General features: G+C 41.0%; 1 protein-coding gene across 1 annotated transcript in view; it reads left to right on the top strand.

Annotated features, from left to right (window-relative positions):
- The first annotated feature begins 264 nt into the window (after positions 1-264).
- Positions 265-18,030, top strand: part of CAB39L (calcium binding protein 39 like) — a 45,780-nt gene continuing 28,014 nt past the window's right edge. The window contains exons 1-2 of the mRNA XM_074151608.1: positions 265-839; positions 9,584-9,732. Coding sequence (XP_074007709.1) covers positions 9,631-9,732 — 102 coding nt within the window. The 5' untranslated portion in view covers positions 265-839; positions 9,584-9,630. The remainder of the gene's footprint in view (positions 840-9,583; positions 9,733-18,030) is intronic.

Here is an 18,030-nt window from a genome sequence, read left to right as displayed (position 1 = left end):
TATTACTGTGAAAAAGTATTATCTTTATGTTATAATTTACAGTCAGGCAGGAAGGAGCTTAACTTCGGCTTCTCTGGGCAGGACTCCGCTGAAAGATGTGGTGCGTGAGCATGTTGATCTTTATTATTATCTTGTAACAGCAGCCGGCTGTTGGGCTGCCTTATTTGCATTCCCAGCAGGACGGCAAGGTGAATAATTTAATTCCAGCAGCCTCCGCCACGTGATGGTGCGAGGACCCGTCAGCGATGCCTCTCCTACACCAACAGACTTCAGAGGGAAATGGAAACTTACAGAAGTGATGCGAAATCCTCGCATCTCCTCCCTTAACCCTGGAGGAACCTCTCAGCAGAGTGATCGCTTCTTCCTTTGCTTTTCCAGGCATTCCTCTGACGTGGAGTTTGAAGCGGGTGTGTGTGGGGGGTGGGTGTGAGCCTGCCAGCCAGACGACGAGGGAGTGGGAAGCGGGGAGGGCAGTGAGGAAAAAACTGCACACCCAGCCACGGAGCTGGTGGGAGCAGGAACGGCGAGGAGCTCCGGAGCAAGGCCGGGAGTGGAAATTTACAGCTGCTTGCGAGCGCCTGTGCGTGTTCCAGCGATCCTTTCTGCTAACGCTTTCCCAGAGGCTGACGGTCACCCGGCAGAAGAAGAGCGGGAGGCTGAGTCCGCGGGATCCCTTGTCTCTTGCCACGTGTCGATAACCCCCCGGGGAGAAGGGGGAATAAAGCGGAATTAAATGGAAGCTCAGTGACGGCGGCTGCAGGGAGGCGGCAGACCTGTCTTCAGCACCTGGCCATGGGGCTGCACGGGGCTGCCTAGGACCCCCCACCTTTCCCCACACAGTAAGTGTCAGCCAAGATGATGTCCCTCTGAGTGACGGGAAGTTAAGTGATTTAACACAACTTTTCTTTTTTTTCCCAGTTAGCACCAGCCTTTTTCGTAAGGAGCCACTTGCCTGCTTGTTCTCAATAGTTAACACTGGAAGCTTTTTATAGCTTTGTAAACTGTGTTACCAGGAGTGGCTTTTTAAAGCAGGCAACCCTAAACAATGCTCCTCCTGTTACATAAGGCGCTGGCTCCACGACCAAGCGCTCCGTGTCCATGGAATATCTCTGGAAATGGCTTTATTTACAGTGCCGTTTCCAAAAATAAAATATCTGCAATAAATCATTTCCCTTGCTGCTCTCCGCTGACTGCCTGCAGCTGCGGACTGGCTCTTGGGATGCGGAGGAATGAGAGCGTGGCCACTTGCATAAGGCAGCGGGAAATGGTTAGAGATGACGGGAAGATGAGCGTGTGCGTGAACTGTCACAAGAAACGGCGTATGTAAATTAACCATCTTGTTATTTGTAGTCAATAGGTCTCTGTCAACCTGAAATTCTGTGCAATGGGCTATTCCTGAAGTCGTTATCAGGCACAACTTTCATTGAGCCGAAGGGGAGGGTTTTTTTCCTGAGCAAAGAGTCTTTCTTGGGCTAATATTAGTAGTAAAGTGAAATTACTGCTATAGTAAATTATTTTAAAGTGTTAGGAAGCTATTGAAAGTAACACAGCAGGCTTGCTAAGGAGATGGTCAAGTGAATGCTGTGTAGAAAGGTAACTTCCAGTAATATTGAACAAAAAGCAAAAATAGTAGTCACATTCCTCACTAATAGGTTTAGAGGAAGTCCTATTCCTTCTTGGCTGCTCCCTATGTTATTTAAATTATATTTCCAGTCTCCATTATTTCTACAGTTATTATTACTACTAGAAATGGAGATTTAACTTGGTTTCTCTTTTACTTAAGTAAGTGAAAAGCTATTAAGGGCTGTTACCTTAGAATTGTGTGTACTTCAGAGGCATTAGTTAAGAGACTTCTTTCTGCATGACTGAGTTTTACTATGGCCCACAGTTAGGTGTGGAATTGAGTTCTTACATTTTTTAGGTTTGAAAGACCTTCATGGTGACAAATAGAAATAAGGATCCCAAATATTCTTGACTTATCAATCCTGCATATTTGGTTGCTGTAAAATCTGCTGGTTTCTTATCTTCCTAGTTTTATTCAACATAAAGTAATAACCTACTACTTCTATTTAGTTTGTTAGCATGAGTAGGAGCATCTCTGTAGCACGGATAATCCAGAGGTGAATGATGCAGGTGTGAGTATGGTTCTACAGGATGCCACTTCTGCATGGGTTCAGAACCTGAATGTTACCTGGCATTTCAGTGTGCAAATATTTTATAATAAATATTTTATAATAATAATAGATGTGGCAGCACAGGACTTGCTGCAATAAAAGGACACTAGGCAGCAGAGTCAAACACTCAAAAAGTTCCTAACTTTAATTCTGGCATTTACCTGTGCCAGTGTAGGCTGTACTCTGTACCCCACTCAGGATACTTGTATTAACTTTCAATCTTGTTTCATATCATCACACATTTATACCCCCTTTCCCATCATTGCTGCCTTCTTCTTGGTTTGGCTGGTGAAAATCTGAGCTGTAGCACCTGCTCCAGCAGCCCCATCTCTCTACTCTCCTTCCATCCCCTTCTTGCCCTCTTGTGCTGGTACAGCTCTTTAGAAGACTGTGGGGAGAATTGGACTGGAAACCCATGTGACCTTTTTTTCCCCACCAGGCTATTTTTTGTTAACCTGGGTTGGTTCCCTGGCCTGGCTCACTGGGTGGCCACAGCTGTGCCACCCCAACAGAGGCTGTAGGGATGCGAACAGACATGGGGCAGGGTGGCACCATCATGGAACAAAGCATTTATCAAGCTGCAGCCTCCATGACCAGATAGCTATTCAGTGTTTCATTTTATCCCTCATGTTTGCTGAGAGGCTATAGAGGCTTTTTGGTTTTTAATGAATGGGCATTCAAGCACTCAATTAAAAGCAGAATTATTAATTTCTTTGAGTGCTTCCGTAGAGCTACACCACAGCACTTGAGTGGAGCATCACCATGAATGCCTTCAGTTCCGTAACAGTACCAAACAACTACGTGATATTATTCTCATTCTGTAGAGGTGGTTAGGTGCCTACTTATTTTCCACATCTGATTTTCAGGATACTTGCCACCTATTAAAAAAAGGTGTTTGTGGCAGTGTTGGGCATTGCTGCAATGTTTTGTGTGTTCAGGTGGAGTTTCAGCCAATATCCACCTTCATTCCATGTAGCCAACAGCAAGGGTTATGATGAGTAAATTTTTGAGTTTTTGGAATAATTTTGTTGCCAAGCAGAGACAGCATTCATTCACCTTGACCATAAAACTGCCCTCTCTCCTGGTAATCTCTTGTCTCTTTTGCAATGTACATTCCAAAATCTGCAACTCATTGAGGATTTGCAGAGAATTTATTTGTTGTGTAGCCCTGACTCCTTCTGCTTACAGAATGAAACATGGGTTGTGTGAGTGAACTGCATAGATTGGACTTCTCCAGGTGATCAGATGGCTTCCATCCCCTCGTTTGAGTACATGACTCTCTAATTGCAACAGTTTTCCCAAATATTGCAGGAGGGGGGAAATGAGGGAATAAGGCATCTCTTTTATTATGAAGGCAAAATTATGAAGAAAGTGTGCTCATTCAGGCCCAAAATATATGAGTCTTAGACACACTGGGATGAATGGAAAATGAAGGTCTTTTTTACTTTAGAGAAGCTCTCACCCAATATGAGTTACTGAAATGTTTTGGTTCTGATTGGTAAGTAGACGAAGGTTAGGAACTAAGACAAGACAGATGTCTGATACTTGAAGGGAAGGAAATTTTTTGCACATTCATTTTTTGAAGAGCAAATGACTTGTCTGGAGGAACATCTGCGAAGAGTGCATAGATGGGCCTATGTGCCCTCTCTCATTGTTGCCTTCGTGGGCAGAGGGAAGCGTTTGTTGCTGAGCCACTTCACAGTGGGATGGGTCGGTGTGTAGAGTGATGTTGCCGTTTGCATTTTTCCTTCGTCTTGCATACAAGCTCAGTTGCACTGTAATCTTTTGAGAAATTATATGATTAAGAGCAAAGAAATTGGGTGGAGTGCCTGTAAACAGGACTAGATCTCTTAGTGTACTTTATAGTTGTATTAAAGAGCTTAAGTTACACTAATTATTTTATTTTAGTGCATTCCCTTTATGAGCACATAAACTGGCAGAAGAGATATTTTGAAGACCTAGCATAGGCTTTGGTGTTGAGTGACCTAGCTTTCATTCTTGACACAGCCATTGACTATTATTTTTTTTATGTGGTCTTGGGATAGTCTTCTGATCTTTCTGTGCTTCAGCTTCTCCTTTGGAGAGGGGGCAGAGTAACAGAAGGTGTATATAGATTTTTTTCAGAAGTGTGTTTTCCATCTTGGTTAAATCTTTCCAGAGTTGGAGGCCTCTGAGAGAGGCATGTCCTGAGTATGAAGGGATGTTATGTTACTTTTGACAGCCTACTAAATACCCAAAAACTCACATCTGGCAAACTTTGTCTACCTCTGGATTCAACTTGCTGCTTTAGTCTGTGTGATTTTATTTTGTTTTTTTTCTGACTTGAACAGAAACAGCCAAACATTTAGAAACTGGTGCTTTAAAATTGTCTTTTGGTGTTTCTGTCACCTAAAATAAAATCAGAGCCATTTTTTTTCTCCCAAACAAAGACGGAATTATATTCCCTGAAAGTTTTTTTTTGTAAAAGTATGGCTCATAAAATGCACTGGACTCTCTAGCTCTGGCGGCTGAAATGTCCTGTTAATACTGATGGCAACAGCAGGCTTTGGAAACCACTGTTCCTCCTACAGCGCTGCCGGGGCGTTCCCCCCACGACCGGGAGAGACAACCTCCAAGGCCGGGAGAGTCGGTCTGGTGAGATACAGCTGTTTCTTTCCTTGGTCTCATAAGCTCCTCATGAGAGCACCAGTGAAATCACATCATCACAACTAAATGTTTCAGAAGTTGGCTGGTCCCCCGTTATGAATGCAGGAGAGTCCACAGTGCGTTTCTGATGTTATAAAAACATATGCTGTTGAATAACCATTAGATGGAGAAAGTTTTCCTAGAAAGTAGGAAAGAAAGGGGCTCATTCAGCCCTATCCCTTGCTGCCAGACAGCAGTGTCAAAAATTTATGAACAGATGCTCTGTAGTGTGCTTGGTAGAGCAGGTCATTTCACAATCTCAAAGCTCCAACAGTTGGAAACCTTTGTATTTTCAGCTTAAGTTTATTCATCGGCAGTTTATAGCCATTTGTTTGGCATAAAGAAAGTGTTATTGTTACTTGAGCTGAAATAACTTCTTGGGCTTCTGTGTATTTTTTGTCTAAGCTTACCAAGGTGAGCAGTTTTAGCCTCCTAGAGATGCTGGTTTTCCCATTTGTCTGGTCCTTCTCTGCACCCGCTGCAATCTCTGTGGGTTTTACTTGACTGCGGGTGTTCAGGATTGTGTACAATGTTACATACGAAATTTCATCAAAACTTTGTACGAAGACACGCATACCTTTGCACTTCTACTGGTTACTTTCTTAATTCATCCAGTATTTATGTCTTTCTCCTGTCCATAAAACACCAGTGTAGTCATTGGGTGAGTATCTATCTTTGTCATTTCTCATGGTAAGTCCTCAGCTTGAAGCAGATATTTGTAGAATCATAGAACAGTTTGTGTTGGAAGGGACCTTTAAAGGTCATCTAGTCCAACCCCCCCCTGCAATGATCAGGGACTTGTTCAACTAGATCAGGTTGCTCAGAGCGCCATCTCACCTGACCTTGAATGTTTCCAGGGTTGGGGCATCTACCACCTCTCTGTCTCTTCTCCCATTCAGGATTATCTGATACTTGTTACTCTTAATTTTTATCCCTTTTTTTTTATCTCAGTCCTTGAGGCCATCCAGTTTCTCAGGTAATAATATTCCAGTCCTCTTCTGTGTTGATAATATCTTCCTACTTTGAGTCACCACAATTTTTGGGTAGGCCCTTACTTCCCATTCCTCTCTAAGTAAGATCCTGTCTCCAAATTGCTCTTACCTTCTCAGATGATCATTCTCCCTTTACATGGTAATTTTCCTTCAATTAGTTAATTTTCTATTATATTCAGTTTAGTGTATTTCCACATCAGATGCATGGGTTCTACAGTGTTTTCTCTGTCTAAAAATATATTAGTAAGGGATTGTTGTATGAGCTACCTTTGGTAAGCCTGTGTTGGATTCTTTTCAGTTGCCATTTATCTTTGTATTTCAGTTATTTTTAGACTGGTTTCTTGAGGAAACAAAGCTTTTGTGGTCACGCTGTCAATCTCTCATCCTGCTTCTCTTCTCATGGTAACTTCTGAATTTACTGGCTGATTTCAAGCACCCTTGACAAAGGGCTAAATGCCTGAAAAATACTAAGTTCCAAAAACTGAACTGAAAATAGGGAATTTAAACCAAATTAGTGCCTCTACTGAAGAGAAGACCTTCCAAGTTAAAGCTTAGAGAGCAGAGAGCTGTTATAAGGAGGAGGACAGGGCAGAAATGCCCCAGCTGTGTTAAGAGCTTTAGGAAGAGCTCATGCTTTCTTTGATGCTAGAGAATCCAAGCATGGGGAGCAAAGCAGGGGCAGAGGAGTCCTTGTTTTGCCATGTGCCTTATGAAATAGCCAGTCATAAGACTAAGAGGTAGAGGTAGAACTCCCAAATCTCAGCAAAGAGATTTTTTTGCTTCCACCCATTTGCTTCCACCTGTTATTTGTGAATAGCATGTGCCCCCTAGGAGATTCCTGCATGGAGAAGCAAAAGGGACCATAACCTGCAGCTGCCAGTATATATTTTCTGGATGGATCATCTTTTGTCAGCTGCTGATGGGTTAAAAACTGTGTCCCAAAAAGGGGTAAATCCAAAAACATTCTCTGATGCACATCTGGGGCTCTTCCCCTTTTTCTCTCCGTCTCCCTCCTCTTGCATACAGCGGATGCTTTGCTTTGTATGTAAGACTGATAAATGAAGTGAAGCAGAGACTTGGCTCTGTTCAGTGGAGGGATGAACTAAACAGTCTCTTGAGTCCCTTCCTGCCCTATTATCGGTGATTTTGCTGTTGTGATTAGGACACTGGTAGGGTGTGAAGAGAAGAGGAATGGTATCTTGTCACTGAGCAGTGCTGTGGTGATTTGATGGTGAGGCTGAACTATACAGTGGAAAAGTACTAGCCTGGCTGTTGGAGTTTTGTGGCAAAATTAGTGATTATTTAAATACAGACACCATACTCTAGACAGCTACGTCAGTTAGTTTTGGGAGGAAAATGTATTTATAATTTATAGTCAACATTTCATTTTTTTTAAATCTCAGAACTTCTAGCTCATGAGTATTTCAATTTAAAAATCAAATTATCTCCCCCTTTGCTTTTCCTTGTGTGGAGACTTCTAAAAGGGGAAGATGAAGGGGTATCTTCAGCAATCTGAATAAGCCTACCCCACCTTGGATGAAAATACTTCTTTTTTTGAAATGCAATGTGCCTGTTAAGCTGCTGCTCTTAGACTCTCTCTCTTGCATCTTCACATCCTCATGCAGTATCTTCACAGTTAATAAAAACATGCAGAATCAGGTCCTTCTCAAAGTGTGTTGGGAATTAGTAATCTTGTAATTGCAGCACATGCAGAATTATTGGGTGCTTGGCGCTTTGTGTTTAAACAAATTTATTGTATGATACCGACATCCCAGTCTTTTCCAGTGCTTGTATGTAGCAAAACGTGCCCAGAGGAGTTAGTCATTAGTATACCCAGCCTTCAGTCTTGCACATTGGCAAGTTGAGGTGTGACTCTGCTCAGTTGCTGGTGGGATGGGGCTGCCAAAGCTCGCAGTTGTGAGCTCCACAGGAACAGGAGTCCTCAGCTCAGAGCTCAGCCAAGTCAGGAAGGTTATGTAGCCAAAACTACAGAAATAAAAATGAATTTGAACTGAACCGTGAGGAGCTTGAAAATGGAAATCCAAAAGAGGTGAGCTTTCAGGTGTTGAATGGGAAAATATTTCTGTAAAACTGACCTAGCAACAAAATGAGAAGCTGAATACAAATTCCCCTACTCTGGACACTATAAAGGAGCTTTTGGTTTAAACAAGACATTTGAAAATATTTCCTGCGTGTCATAGAAACTGTTCTTGTAAAGATAATCTGCAGAAATATTTTGAAATGTTTTTAATAAGATGCTAGGACAGAGTCTGTATAGGTATTTATTTTTTTATTTAAGTACTCCTCTGAGTTTGAACTTTATGCTTGGCTGTTTTATATGTTTGCTATTTATAGTTGTAAAACAATGTATATCTAATCTGGGTATCAATTCCATATGATATTTGGGGATTAGTAACACATGGATGTATGGCACAAATGGGATCATATTTCATGGTGGACTCTGTAGTGTGTCAGTAGTAATAAGGAAGCATGAGGGGAGTCAGTGCTTTGGGACCACTGGGAAAATGTTATGCCATTCTGTTTTCTTCTTTATACTGTGTATTATGTTTGTTTAATTCTGTCCTTTAAAACCTCTTGTATAAAGCTTTTTTTTATTTTATTTGTAAAAGTTGAAGAAGAATAAGGAGATTGAAGTGGTTTGCATATATATATTTATGTTTTTACAACTAATCTTGAAAATGTGTGTGGAAGGATGGTGATGGTTGTCTTTTGTTGTGGAAAGAGATGAAAGTTTGACATTATTTTTGCTAATTTTTTTTTTTACCTCTTCTTTGTTAGTGGACAAACTGGAATACAGTCCAGAATGGTGCTGTGTTCTCCCTGGAAAGTGGTACTACCTTAACCAGAGCATGTTCCCATCTGTAGTCTGCCCATTGGCTTCAGTAAATATTTGTATTGGACCCTCAGCAAAACCCATGGGAATTCACAGCTTAATGATATGTAGGATCAGAAATGAAGCTACTTGGTTTCTTTCATATATGAATACAGTGTTGTGGTATTCGCCTTTTTAACCATATAGAGGAAGAATGTTTTAAATTTAACAAACAAACCCATTTTTTTGTTAAAATGTTCAGTCTTTCATTTAAATGTACTGAAAACATTTGTGTCCGTATTTGGGCCTAACCCTCTGTTCCGTATTTAATTCAGGCAATGTTTTACACAGGTGAGATCTGTCCCACAAATTCCTGAAGTCTGTCAGACTTAGGGGGTAGCTTCAGCTGCTTCTTCTCGAGATGCTTCGGGCTGAAAAAAAGCAGCTGAAGGAGGAGTGATGGCAGAGAAGCTGGGACCTTATCTGGTGATGCTCTAAACAAAGGACACTTTTGGTATGCTGGCATCTGCGGCTAGTTATCTGCATTGTGATGAAGCGGTGAAGTTTGGCAGAAACGCCCATCAGAAATCTAGTGGATCCTGCCAGATGCGCAGTGTCCAAAAAACGTTGGACGTAGGCATAGACTCACTGGAGCGCTGACCTGTAGTCCAGGGGGCTTTAGGAAGCATCCAGCTCCTGCGCAGGTACTAAGTAGCTGCTTTCCATGTACTAGTGGTGGTTTGTGAATGTACATGAGAATTTTTACTGCTCTACTGAGTAGCTGAAGCAAAATATAATTCCTGAGGCATAACCTTTTCTTGTTCACAATGTCTTTGTGTGTTTTTATTGCATTTTCTTATAAACCTTAAAAGCTGTTTTTGTTTCTTGTTTGTTTTAAGGCAATCCTCTTCTATCCTGAAGGAAGAAATCCAGGTGAAGAAAAACCATGCCTTTGTTTAGTAAATCGCACAAAAACCCTGCTGAGATTGTGAAAGTTCTGAAAGAAAACATGGCCATATTGGAAAAACAAGAAAAAAAGACAGACAAGGTATGAGGTAATGTTGTAGAAGGCAAATAAGGTTTTTATGCCAGGGAAACAGTAGAATAAGGGGGAATAAAACTGTTTGCTTACTGCCCCTATTCTGCAAGCATGTAAGTATCTTTGTGTTTGAATGGTCCTGCTGAAATCAGAGGGCTTTTGCATAAGGAAAGTACAACAGATCTGGGGGTCAAACAGAAAATGTTGAGATGTAGGAGCCTCAGCCAAAACAAAGGGTGATCTCCTACTACTTCAAGTAGAAATGCATCTAACAAAACAGCTTGGAAGACTATTTGAAAACTATTATACCATTAATTGGTTTAGCAGGATAACAAATGACACTGCAAATTAATGTGTAGGTACTCACAGAACAAAAACTAACTTCTGATGAACATTGTTCGCATAAAACAGCAAACCTGTATGTATTCAGGTGTATATAAAAGAGATTTCACTCTATCTTTTCCAATCTTCTGGGTGCTAGTGCTTCCTAAATGAGCTGCGCTACTTGTATTCTAATTATAGTGCTAGGTTTTTCCTAATACTATTGCTCTCCTTTAACTCAGTGACACAGATCTGAGTTACTTTTGCTGTTCTTCCAGTGACCTGTGGAGAAGATGCACCCCAGCATACAAAATGCTCCCAATTAGGAATTCATAAAATCAAATAAATATAAAATCAAATCACATAAAATCAAATAATTTATTTTTTTTTTTTCATCTGACACTCTGGTCCTCTATATTATTACTGTAGTAGAAGTATATGATTTTAGTTAACAGCCAACTTTTTAAGTTAAAACTGAAGGTCAGTGAAAATAGGAATAGCTGATAAGTGACATGAACACAGTTTTTGTGCAGCTGATGTTTGTGTGCATGTGTTGTGCTTCCCCCACTTTGTATAGAAGTCTGTATTAGGACGAACCCAACCCAAAAGGTAAGCACAGAGCCTTCGTGCCTTTAGTGAAACCCTCTTGAAACTTTTTGGTTCAAAGCAAGTAGCTCAGTGTGTGTTAATTATGTAAGATCAGTCACACGGATTTCAGGGAGGCCTCTGGTATTTGATGTCTCATGCTGAAATACCTTCAGTTAACTGAAGAGCACTGAGAGAATCTGACTCTGAACTAAAACTTAAAATAAGTAACTAAATAAACCAGCAGAATCTGCCCTCCCCTGCTGGATTCGTCTTTTGGAGCCTGATTAAAGAAGACATTCAAAGCAGAAGCTCTAGACTCAGATTTCTTTTCGATTTGCTTTTCAGCATGACTCCTCTGGGTTGTGTTTTTGAGGATTTTTGGCTTTGAGCTGGTTTCTTTATTTGGGTGTCAGTGACAAAGGAGGAGAAATTCAGACTTCTTAGAAAATTGAGAACTCAATGTAGATTTTTCGTAAGAGTCAGAACAGCTGGCATGTGTTTTCTTCAAAAAGCAAAAGAGCTTACCCGGGCGTATTAGGATGGAAGCAGCTCACAAATTTAATAACAGCACTTATTTTACTGCATGAGGTTGGTTTTCAGTATTTTCTGCTGTGTTTTATTGCTAGGGTATGGAGACTGTTCCTGGAGCGAATGTGGGTGATTGGGGGAGAGGAGGAAGAGGGGACAAGGCAGTCGCTTCAGCGACAAAGCAGAAAGTGAAGAAAGCAGCCTTTTTTGGACAGTATTTACACATAGGCTTTACACGGCTTGTTGACTCAGGACTTCGCACTCCAATGTAGAGGCAGCACACAGGGCCCTTCTCCCTTCAGAAGGGAAGATGTGAGACTCCTCAGTAAGGCTACCTTTCAGCTGAAGTGTTGCACTGAGCTGTCCTGAAATAAATACCTATTAGAAAAATCACCAGATTCATGGTCCTGAGTTTAGGGAAGTAAATCATAATGAATATCTTCAGCAAACTTTAAAAAATGGCAGGAAAAATAACTTGCAAAAACAATCACCCCATCACATCTCTTACTATCCATACAGGTTTGTGAGCTTAGTAAAACCATTTTTAAGTGTTGTTTGCCTTTTGCATTGGAGAAGAAAAGATGATGGGGAGACTTCCAATGGCACAGAGGCAGAGACTAATACTAATGAATAACATCGTTCTTTTCATGAGTATGATTAGAGAAATTTAACTGAAAACAAAAGCAAACAAGAACAAAGCACAGTGCTGTACGCTGAGGTCTTCACAACCTGGCAAGGTTTTTAATTTACCTCTGATTTGATTTCCAAAGGGAGATGAAATGTGTTAAGCTTTCATAAAAGGGCCCAGAAGTCTGACTCCTGCAAGAGGCAGAGACCCTGGGTATCCCAGAGCTTGTTTTTAGACCCTGTGGGCCTGTGAACGCAGAAGTTTGGGAATCAGGACTCTCCAATTTTTCAGATTTCTGGCTCTTTGTCTGCTGTGAGAACTGGAGGAGTACCATTGTGCCTCACCATAAAACCAAGGTTCCCAGAACTTCTGGGGTAAAACTCCACAGCATCCCTGATGTTGCTCGCGTGCAGAATAGCTTCCAACTAGGACTTGCCTCAGATGCTTACACAAGAAGATTTATCCTCTGACAATTGAGCTGTTATTGTAGTACAGCCAATGTGGTATGTGGGCTGAGACAGCTAAAAGCTGCTAATACAGCCAGAATTGGCAGAGAAGTGTGGCAAAGCCTAAATTAACTGCAGGGCTAGCGGAGAACCTTCTTGTTTCCTTTCCCAGATGAGAAATCTTAAGTACGAGGTGAAGATGCCCTGAGCAGCTGGGGTGGGGGATGCGAGGTCAGACAGGGAGAAGCTTGATGCTTCTAATACAACTTTGTGCAACTTTCAGCAGGAACCATCTGTGCCTTGGAGGGGCCGTTTTTAAATAATACAGAATTGACGATTTTAAAAACACATACTAATGTGTGTACTGTTGCCATAATGCTTTTTAAACACTCTCAACTGAAAAATAGGCTAAGTTTGAATGTTTCATTCTCATTTTTATTTTATGGGTGCGGTTTTTTGTTTGTTTGCTTGCATGGATGCATGTGTGCTTGAAGCTTTGCTATTTTCTCAGCTACATTCTGATGGTTGATAGACCACACGTTGAGAAGTGCCACCACATGTGGCTCCTCTACCTCTGAAGCGCTCTTTCTAATACTTTATTTTTAATTTTTTTTTAAAAATATCATCTGTTTTAAAGAAGGTATTGCAGCACTGCCAAATCTAATGTAACAATTGGGAGATTAGGTAGGCTAAGACAGAGCTGGAAAAGTGGACTAAAGCCTTCTTTATCAAGCATCCTTCTTTCTTCCAACATCTGAAGTAAATAAGGTGTTCCTGTGGTACGTACAATTGCTGACTTCCTGCTCAGGCTTTGATGCAGTGAAGAACAATTAATTACATTTTATTACAGAATTCTATAAATGCCATAAAAAGTTAATCTCGGTCATGCAGAACCAAACTGTGCTTGGATTTAATGAGAAATATCCATTCTGGAATTAACTAGAAAAGCAGGGAAGTATTTAAATACTTAGGAAATGAAGCCTTCAGAGCTTAGACTCTTTCTTCTTTCTGGCATGAACTCCTGTAGCGTTCAGAGGAGACACGTAAATAGGGAGCAGAGGAGGAGAAGGAACCCTCATATCAAGTGGACAGCTCTGTTGAACCCGAGGAAGAATGGACAGTGTATGACTGATACACTGTCATGTCTTTTGTTGGTGGATATTGTAAAAGAACACAGAATCAGAGACATCTAGGTTGGAAGGGAGCTTTAAAATCATCGAGTTTGACCATTAATCTAACACTGACGAAAACCACCGCTAAACCATGTCCCTCAGCACCATGTCTATCCATCTTTTAAATACTTCCAGGGATGGTGATTCCACCGCTTCCCTGGGTAGCCTGTTTCAATCTCTGATAACCCTCCCACCTCACAAAAAAAAGGGGAGTGACATCCCAACTTCTTAAGGTCTTGTGTTCAGCCACCAAGCCCGGTCAGCACAAAGAGGTACAGGTGGCTTCCAGTATGTCACTGAAGGATGTCCTTGAACACATCACCCTCTCGCCGCTAACCGAACACCTTTGGGTGCGGCACCCGTGACTCAGTGCCATCTGCCATGCCTACAGGTTTGGTAACATTTTCTGAACCTGCCCTGCAGCAAAAGCCTTCAAAGTGTCACAGGCTGTTAATTTAGCACAGCAAACTGATCTGGGGTCGGTTGAAACTTGGCCTAGATGGGCTGAAAGACTTGCAGTTTCTAGCACAGCCGATCCAAACTTGGGTTTTTTTGTGAAAGATGACCCCAGGTGAGTTGGAGCTGGTTCCAGGTGCTGTGCTGAGTGTTTTCCAGGCAGGCTGCAGCGCCCTTAGTCACCATTCAGAAATGTAGCGAGGCTAGATGTAAAATAACCTGAAATGTCTAGCTTCTTCCCCTTTCACTCAAATATATCTAACGAGACTGCTTGTTCGAGTAGGTCACTGTAATCTGTCCTCTGCTTCATCTCCATGTACTGTAACAAATTTGGTATTGTTCAGAAGGGTCAGGAGAGCGGCATTTTATTAAGGCTGCAGTTAAAAGGCTTTAAGATTTCCAGAACAAACATTTATATCAATAAATCCAGCTTTTTTACATAGCAACAGTGAAGCCATTATCAGCTCCCATTCACCTTGCTCGCTCCTGTGCTGATAAAGCGGCTGGGGACTGGTGTGCGAGATGAGGTGCGCGCGGAGGACGTGCTGTGCATTTGCATGGAAGAACGGTTGCATGACTGCTGCGAGCGCCGATACCCATGGATGCGATTCTGCAGCTGCCAAACTCAGCTGCAAAATTGCCTTTGACTTCGTTGCTGTGCACTGAAACCGAGGGAATGAGATAAGAAGGGCTTGGCACCCTTCCTTCCAGCTCGGCATGTCCTGGGGTTTTGTGGAGCGTTTCATGTTTCAACTTCCCCGTTCTGCTAAGGCCTGTTATTGCTCTAGAGATCGGAGAAACTCCAGATACTATCAGGTGCTGGTGCCAAGAGTTTAAAGCCTGCCTCTTTTGGTTGCTTTTTTCTTATTTTTGAGGACCTTGCAGCCTTTGGTTCTGCCTTAAATGCAGGATTAACAGCGGGAAAGGAATTTATGTCCAGGTAGGGCAAACCTGTCTCTTCCATTTAACTATATGTCTTTTTAAAAGGCGTTTCTCTGTCATGCTTTCTTGGCCACATTGTCTTTGCCAGCTTCCTTGAATAACAGGCCATAATATTTTGCTAAATGTCAGAGTTCATGCCTCCTGATACAAAGTGTCCACAATTTGTTCCTGTATATCCGTTTAGCATTAAATTGTACCAAGAATAAGTCAGTTGGGATGATCCTGAAGCTACATAGACGTTGGATTCACATTCTGCAAATGGCTCTTCTTGGGAGTCCTTAACAGTTGCGTGTAAGGAGAGTTGCATTGGTACTATTCTTTTAGGAGAAAAATGGGTTTGAATCACACAGTGCAAATATTTTAAAGCAGGACTGTAAGCTAAAACAAGACAAAGCCAGACCAAGGAGCTTTATGGTTTTAGTTGTAATGTATAGCGTGGAGTACTGGCAGTTCACTGAATCACACATTGGAGTATTTAACATCACGCTGGCAGGCATTTGCGTGTGTCGCTATCTGCTGCTGTGCAAGATAGCAACAGTTGAGAAAAATGTTTTTGCCCTGGAAATATGCTAGTATACTAACAGAAGCAGTACGATCCTACTTGCCATATTCTTATGAAGAATTGAGGATTTCCTGATCGCTACGCAGATGTTAGTTGTCAGGCATCCTGTATTTTTCTTATGTATATTTGGTATCTGAGTTTGGAAAGGTGGAAAAAGTTAATGCAATCTGTTTTTTCTTCGCTGTTATGGTTGGTCATAAACGTTATATTAAGTCCCCGATGAATAAGAATAAACGCTTCTGACCTGTAACGTACATGTGTGAAACCTCTAACCTGTTGGCAAAACAGAGGTAAAATAGAGACAACCCACTGAAAGCTTTGAAAAGTTGCAGGTCAGGTGTAGCAGCCCAGACTGTTGATTATTCAAGGCTTGATGCTTTTCCCCTTACTGTTTTTGTAATCTTGCTTGGAGAGGAGTAAAAAAGGAGCAATGAATCTACATTGCATAACACGAGATTCATCTCTCTGTCTCTCTGGCAAACATAGTAGGTTAGGTCATGAGCACTTAATATTGGCACTTTTAAGATAAATGTGAAATTGTCATAAGTAGCTAAGGAGAGGGGAAGGGCAAAGTTTGTAAGTAGAGGTAACTTTTATTAAGCCAGTTGGAATAGGTAGAAATTTAAGTTGTTGAAGCTGGGGACTCTTAGTAAAGCATCTCTGTGGTGTGCTAATAGGGTTTTTTGAAAACTGCCTTTTATGAAGTTTTGATTTCTGAAGCAGAAGATCTGCTTTGTTTATTTTCCTACATCACACACAAGCAGTGCTGGAGATAAAACAGCTTAGCCTTTGAGTATGGAAAGTCCTAACTCATGTAATTATGGAAATAAAAATTCAGCTTTCTGTGCAAACAACAGATAAGACCTTTGTTATAGCCTTCCATGCCACTCTCTACAATCTCTCTGGAAGATTTTAGAAGAACAGAAAAATCAGAAGATTTGGAGGATTTATTTGTAATTCCTTAATGAAAAAACAAGAAACTCCTTATTGAACTGTCTTGTATAATTGTGAAATATAGAGAAAAAATTAGCTGTTTTGCAGCATTCCTTAATAATGCTAAATTAGTGCCCTAAGAATACTGTCATGCTCTTTGACCCTCCTGCAGAGATCAGTCAAAGAAAATAGATAAAACTCAGAAATTGTCTTCTAGGCCTGTCAAAGCAAGTTAAACCAAAGGACCCAATATTAGCACTGTGGGCAAGGAAGATCAATACTGGAGTGTGGAAATATTTCAGAACAGGCATTCTTTATTATTTATTTATTTTGTTTTGTTTTATTTTATTTATTTATTTATATTCTTTATGAAGAATGTTACCCATTCTTTAATAAAGACTGGACCTTTGCAACAAAATTGGCTGCTCTTCACACGTGTGTTATGCTGTTGAGAGGAGAGTCTTGAGGTCTCTCAGGGAAGATTTTTTTTTTCCATATAGAATTTCAGGGAATAATGTCCTCATAAGCTCCTTTCTTTGTGTTATGAACCCATTAAGTCAACAATGACAAGGTTTTGGTCTATGAGGAAAACAAGCTTGAGACCAAGTATCTTCAACTCATAAAGTTTCCAGCTCTCGTTGTTGAAGCTGTTGGTAGGTTTGGAGAGACACATTGATTTTAGAGAGAGACAAACTCCCACCTTTGTAAGCAGGGGTGATTGGGCATGTTTATAATGTAACTCTATGCTGTTACTTCTCAAGCTCCAAAGCTATTGAATGTCATCTAGTCCAGTAGGGTTAGCGAAGTAATCCAAGAATTGTTAGACTTCAATATTTACACAAAATGATGTGTTTCAGAATGGACTCAGAAACCTCTTGTGGGTTGCTGGTCACTATAAACTATACTCTGTGGATAAACAGTTATTTCTTGTTGGAAATAACTTGTTAGTCCTGTGTTAGGCCAAAGTAGAGAAGAAATGGCCATGACTTAAAAAACTGCCTTCACTGTACGCGTTAGTACAGGTTATGGTCTGCTTTACTCCCTGTATACTGATATTGCAAGTCAACCTTGTAACTCATTTGTGACACCCTGAATTTTAGTGTTCTGCAGTGGAATTGGATCCTCCAAGGTTTGGGCCTTGTGAACTGAGATGCCTGTAGACTAGAAATCTGTGAGTTGCTTTAGGAGGTCAAGATCCTGATGTCTATGCAGTGACAGCAACACAAACATTACACTGATGTGTGTGGTGGGAATCAGCTTGCATTTCATCTTGTGCTTTGTAGTCTCTGTCCCTTTAATTGTCCAAAGTTCAGCATATCCCACTTTTGACATTTGTATGTAATAGATATAAGCTGTTTTGTTTGGGATTCTGGGTTCAGTTATCTCCTCTCCCTCTTTTTTCCCTCTGCTCACACCAGCTTCTCTAACTATAATGGCATAAATTGAGTCATGATATAAAGGACTTATAGCTAGAGTATAGAAGGAAAGTCTTCTGGAAAAAAAAAAAGTACTTAATTGCAAAACAAGACAAATGGCTTAAAGTGCTTAGATATTTCATGGAAGCTTTTCTTTTGCTCTATAACTTCTGCTGAAGTGAGACTTGCAGAATTTTGCTGTTGTGGCTGTTGCCACTGGAAAAAAATAGTAATAAGGAAGTCATAATAGAGTTTGGAGTTTCTATCAAATCTCTTTCTTTTTTTTGTCACTGAAATTTTGTTGGTTTTTGCAAAT

Source organism: Numenius arquata, chromosome 1 (genome assembly GCF_964106895.1).
Source record: "Numenius arquata chromosome 1, bNumArq3.hap1.1, whole genome shotgun sequence".
NCBI lineage: Eukaryota > Metazoa > Chordata > Aves > Charadriiformes > Scolopacidae > Numenius > Numenius arquata.
The sequence above is the reverse complement of the archived record's forward strand: the minus strand, read 5'-3'. Positions and strand labels throughout refer to the sequence as shown.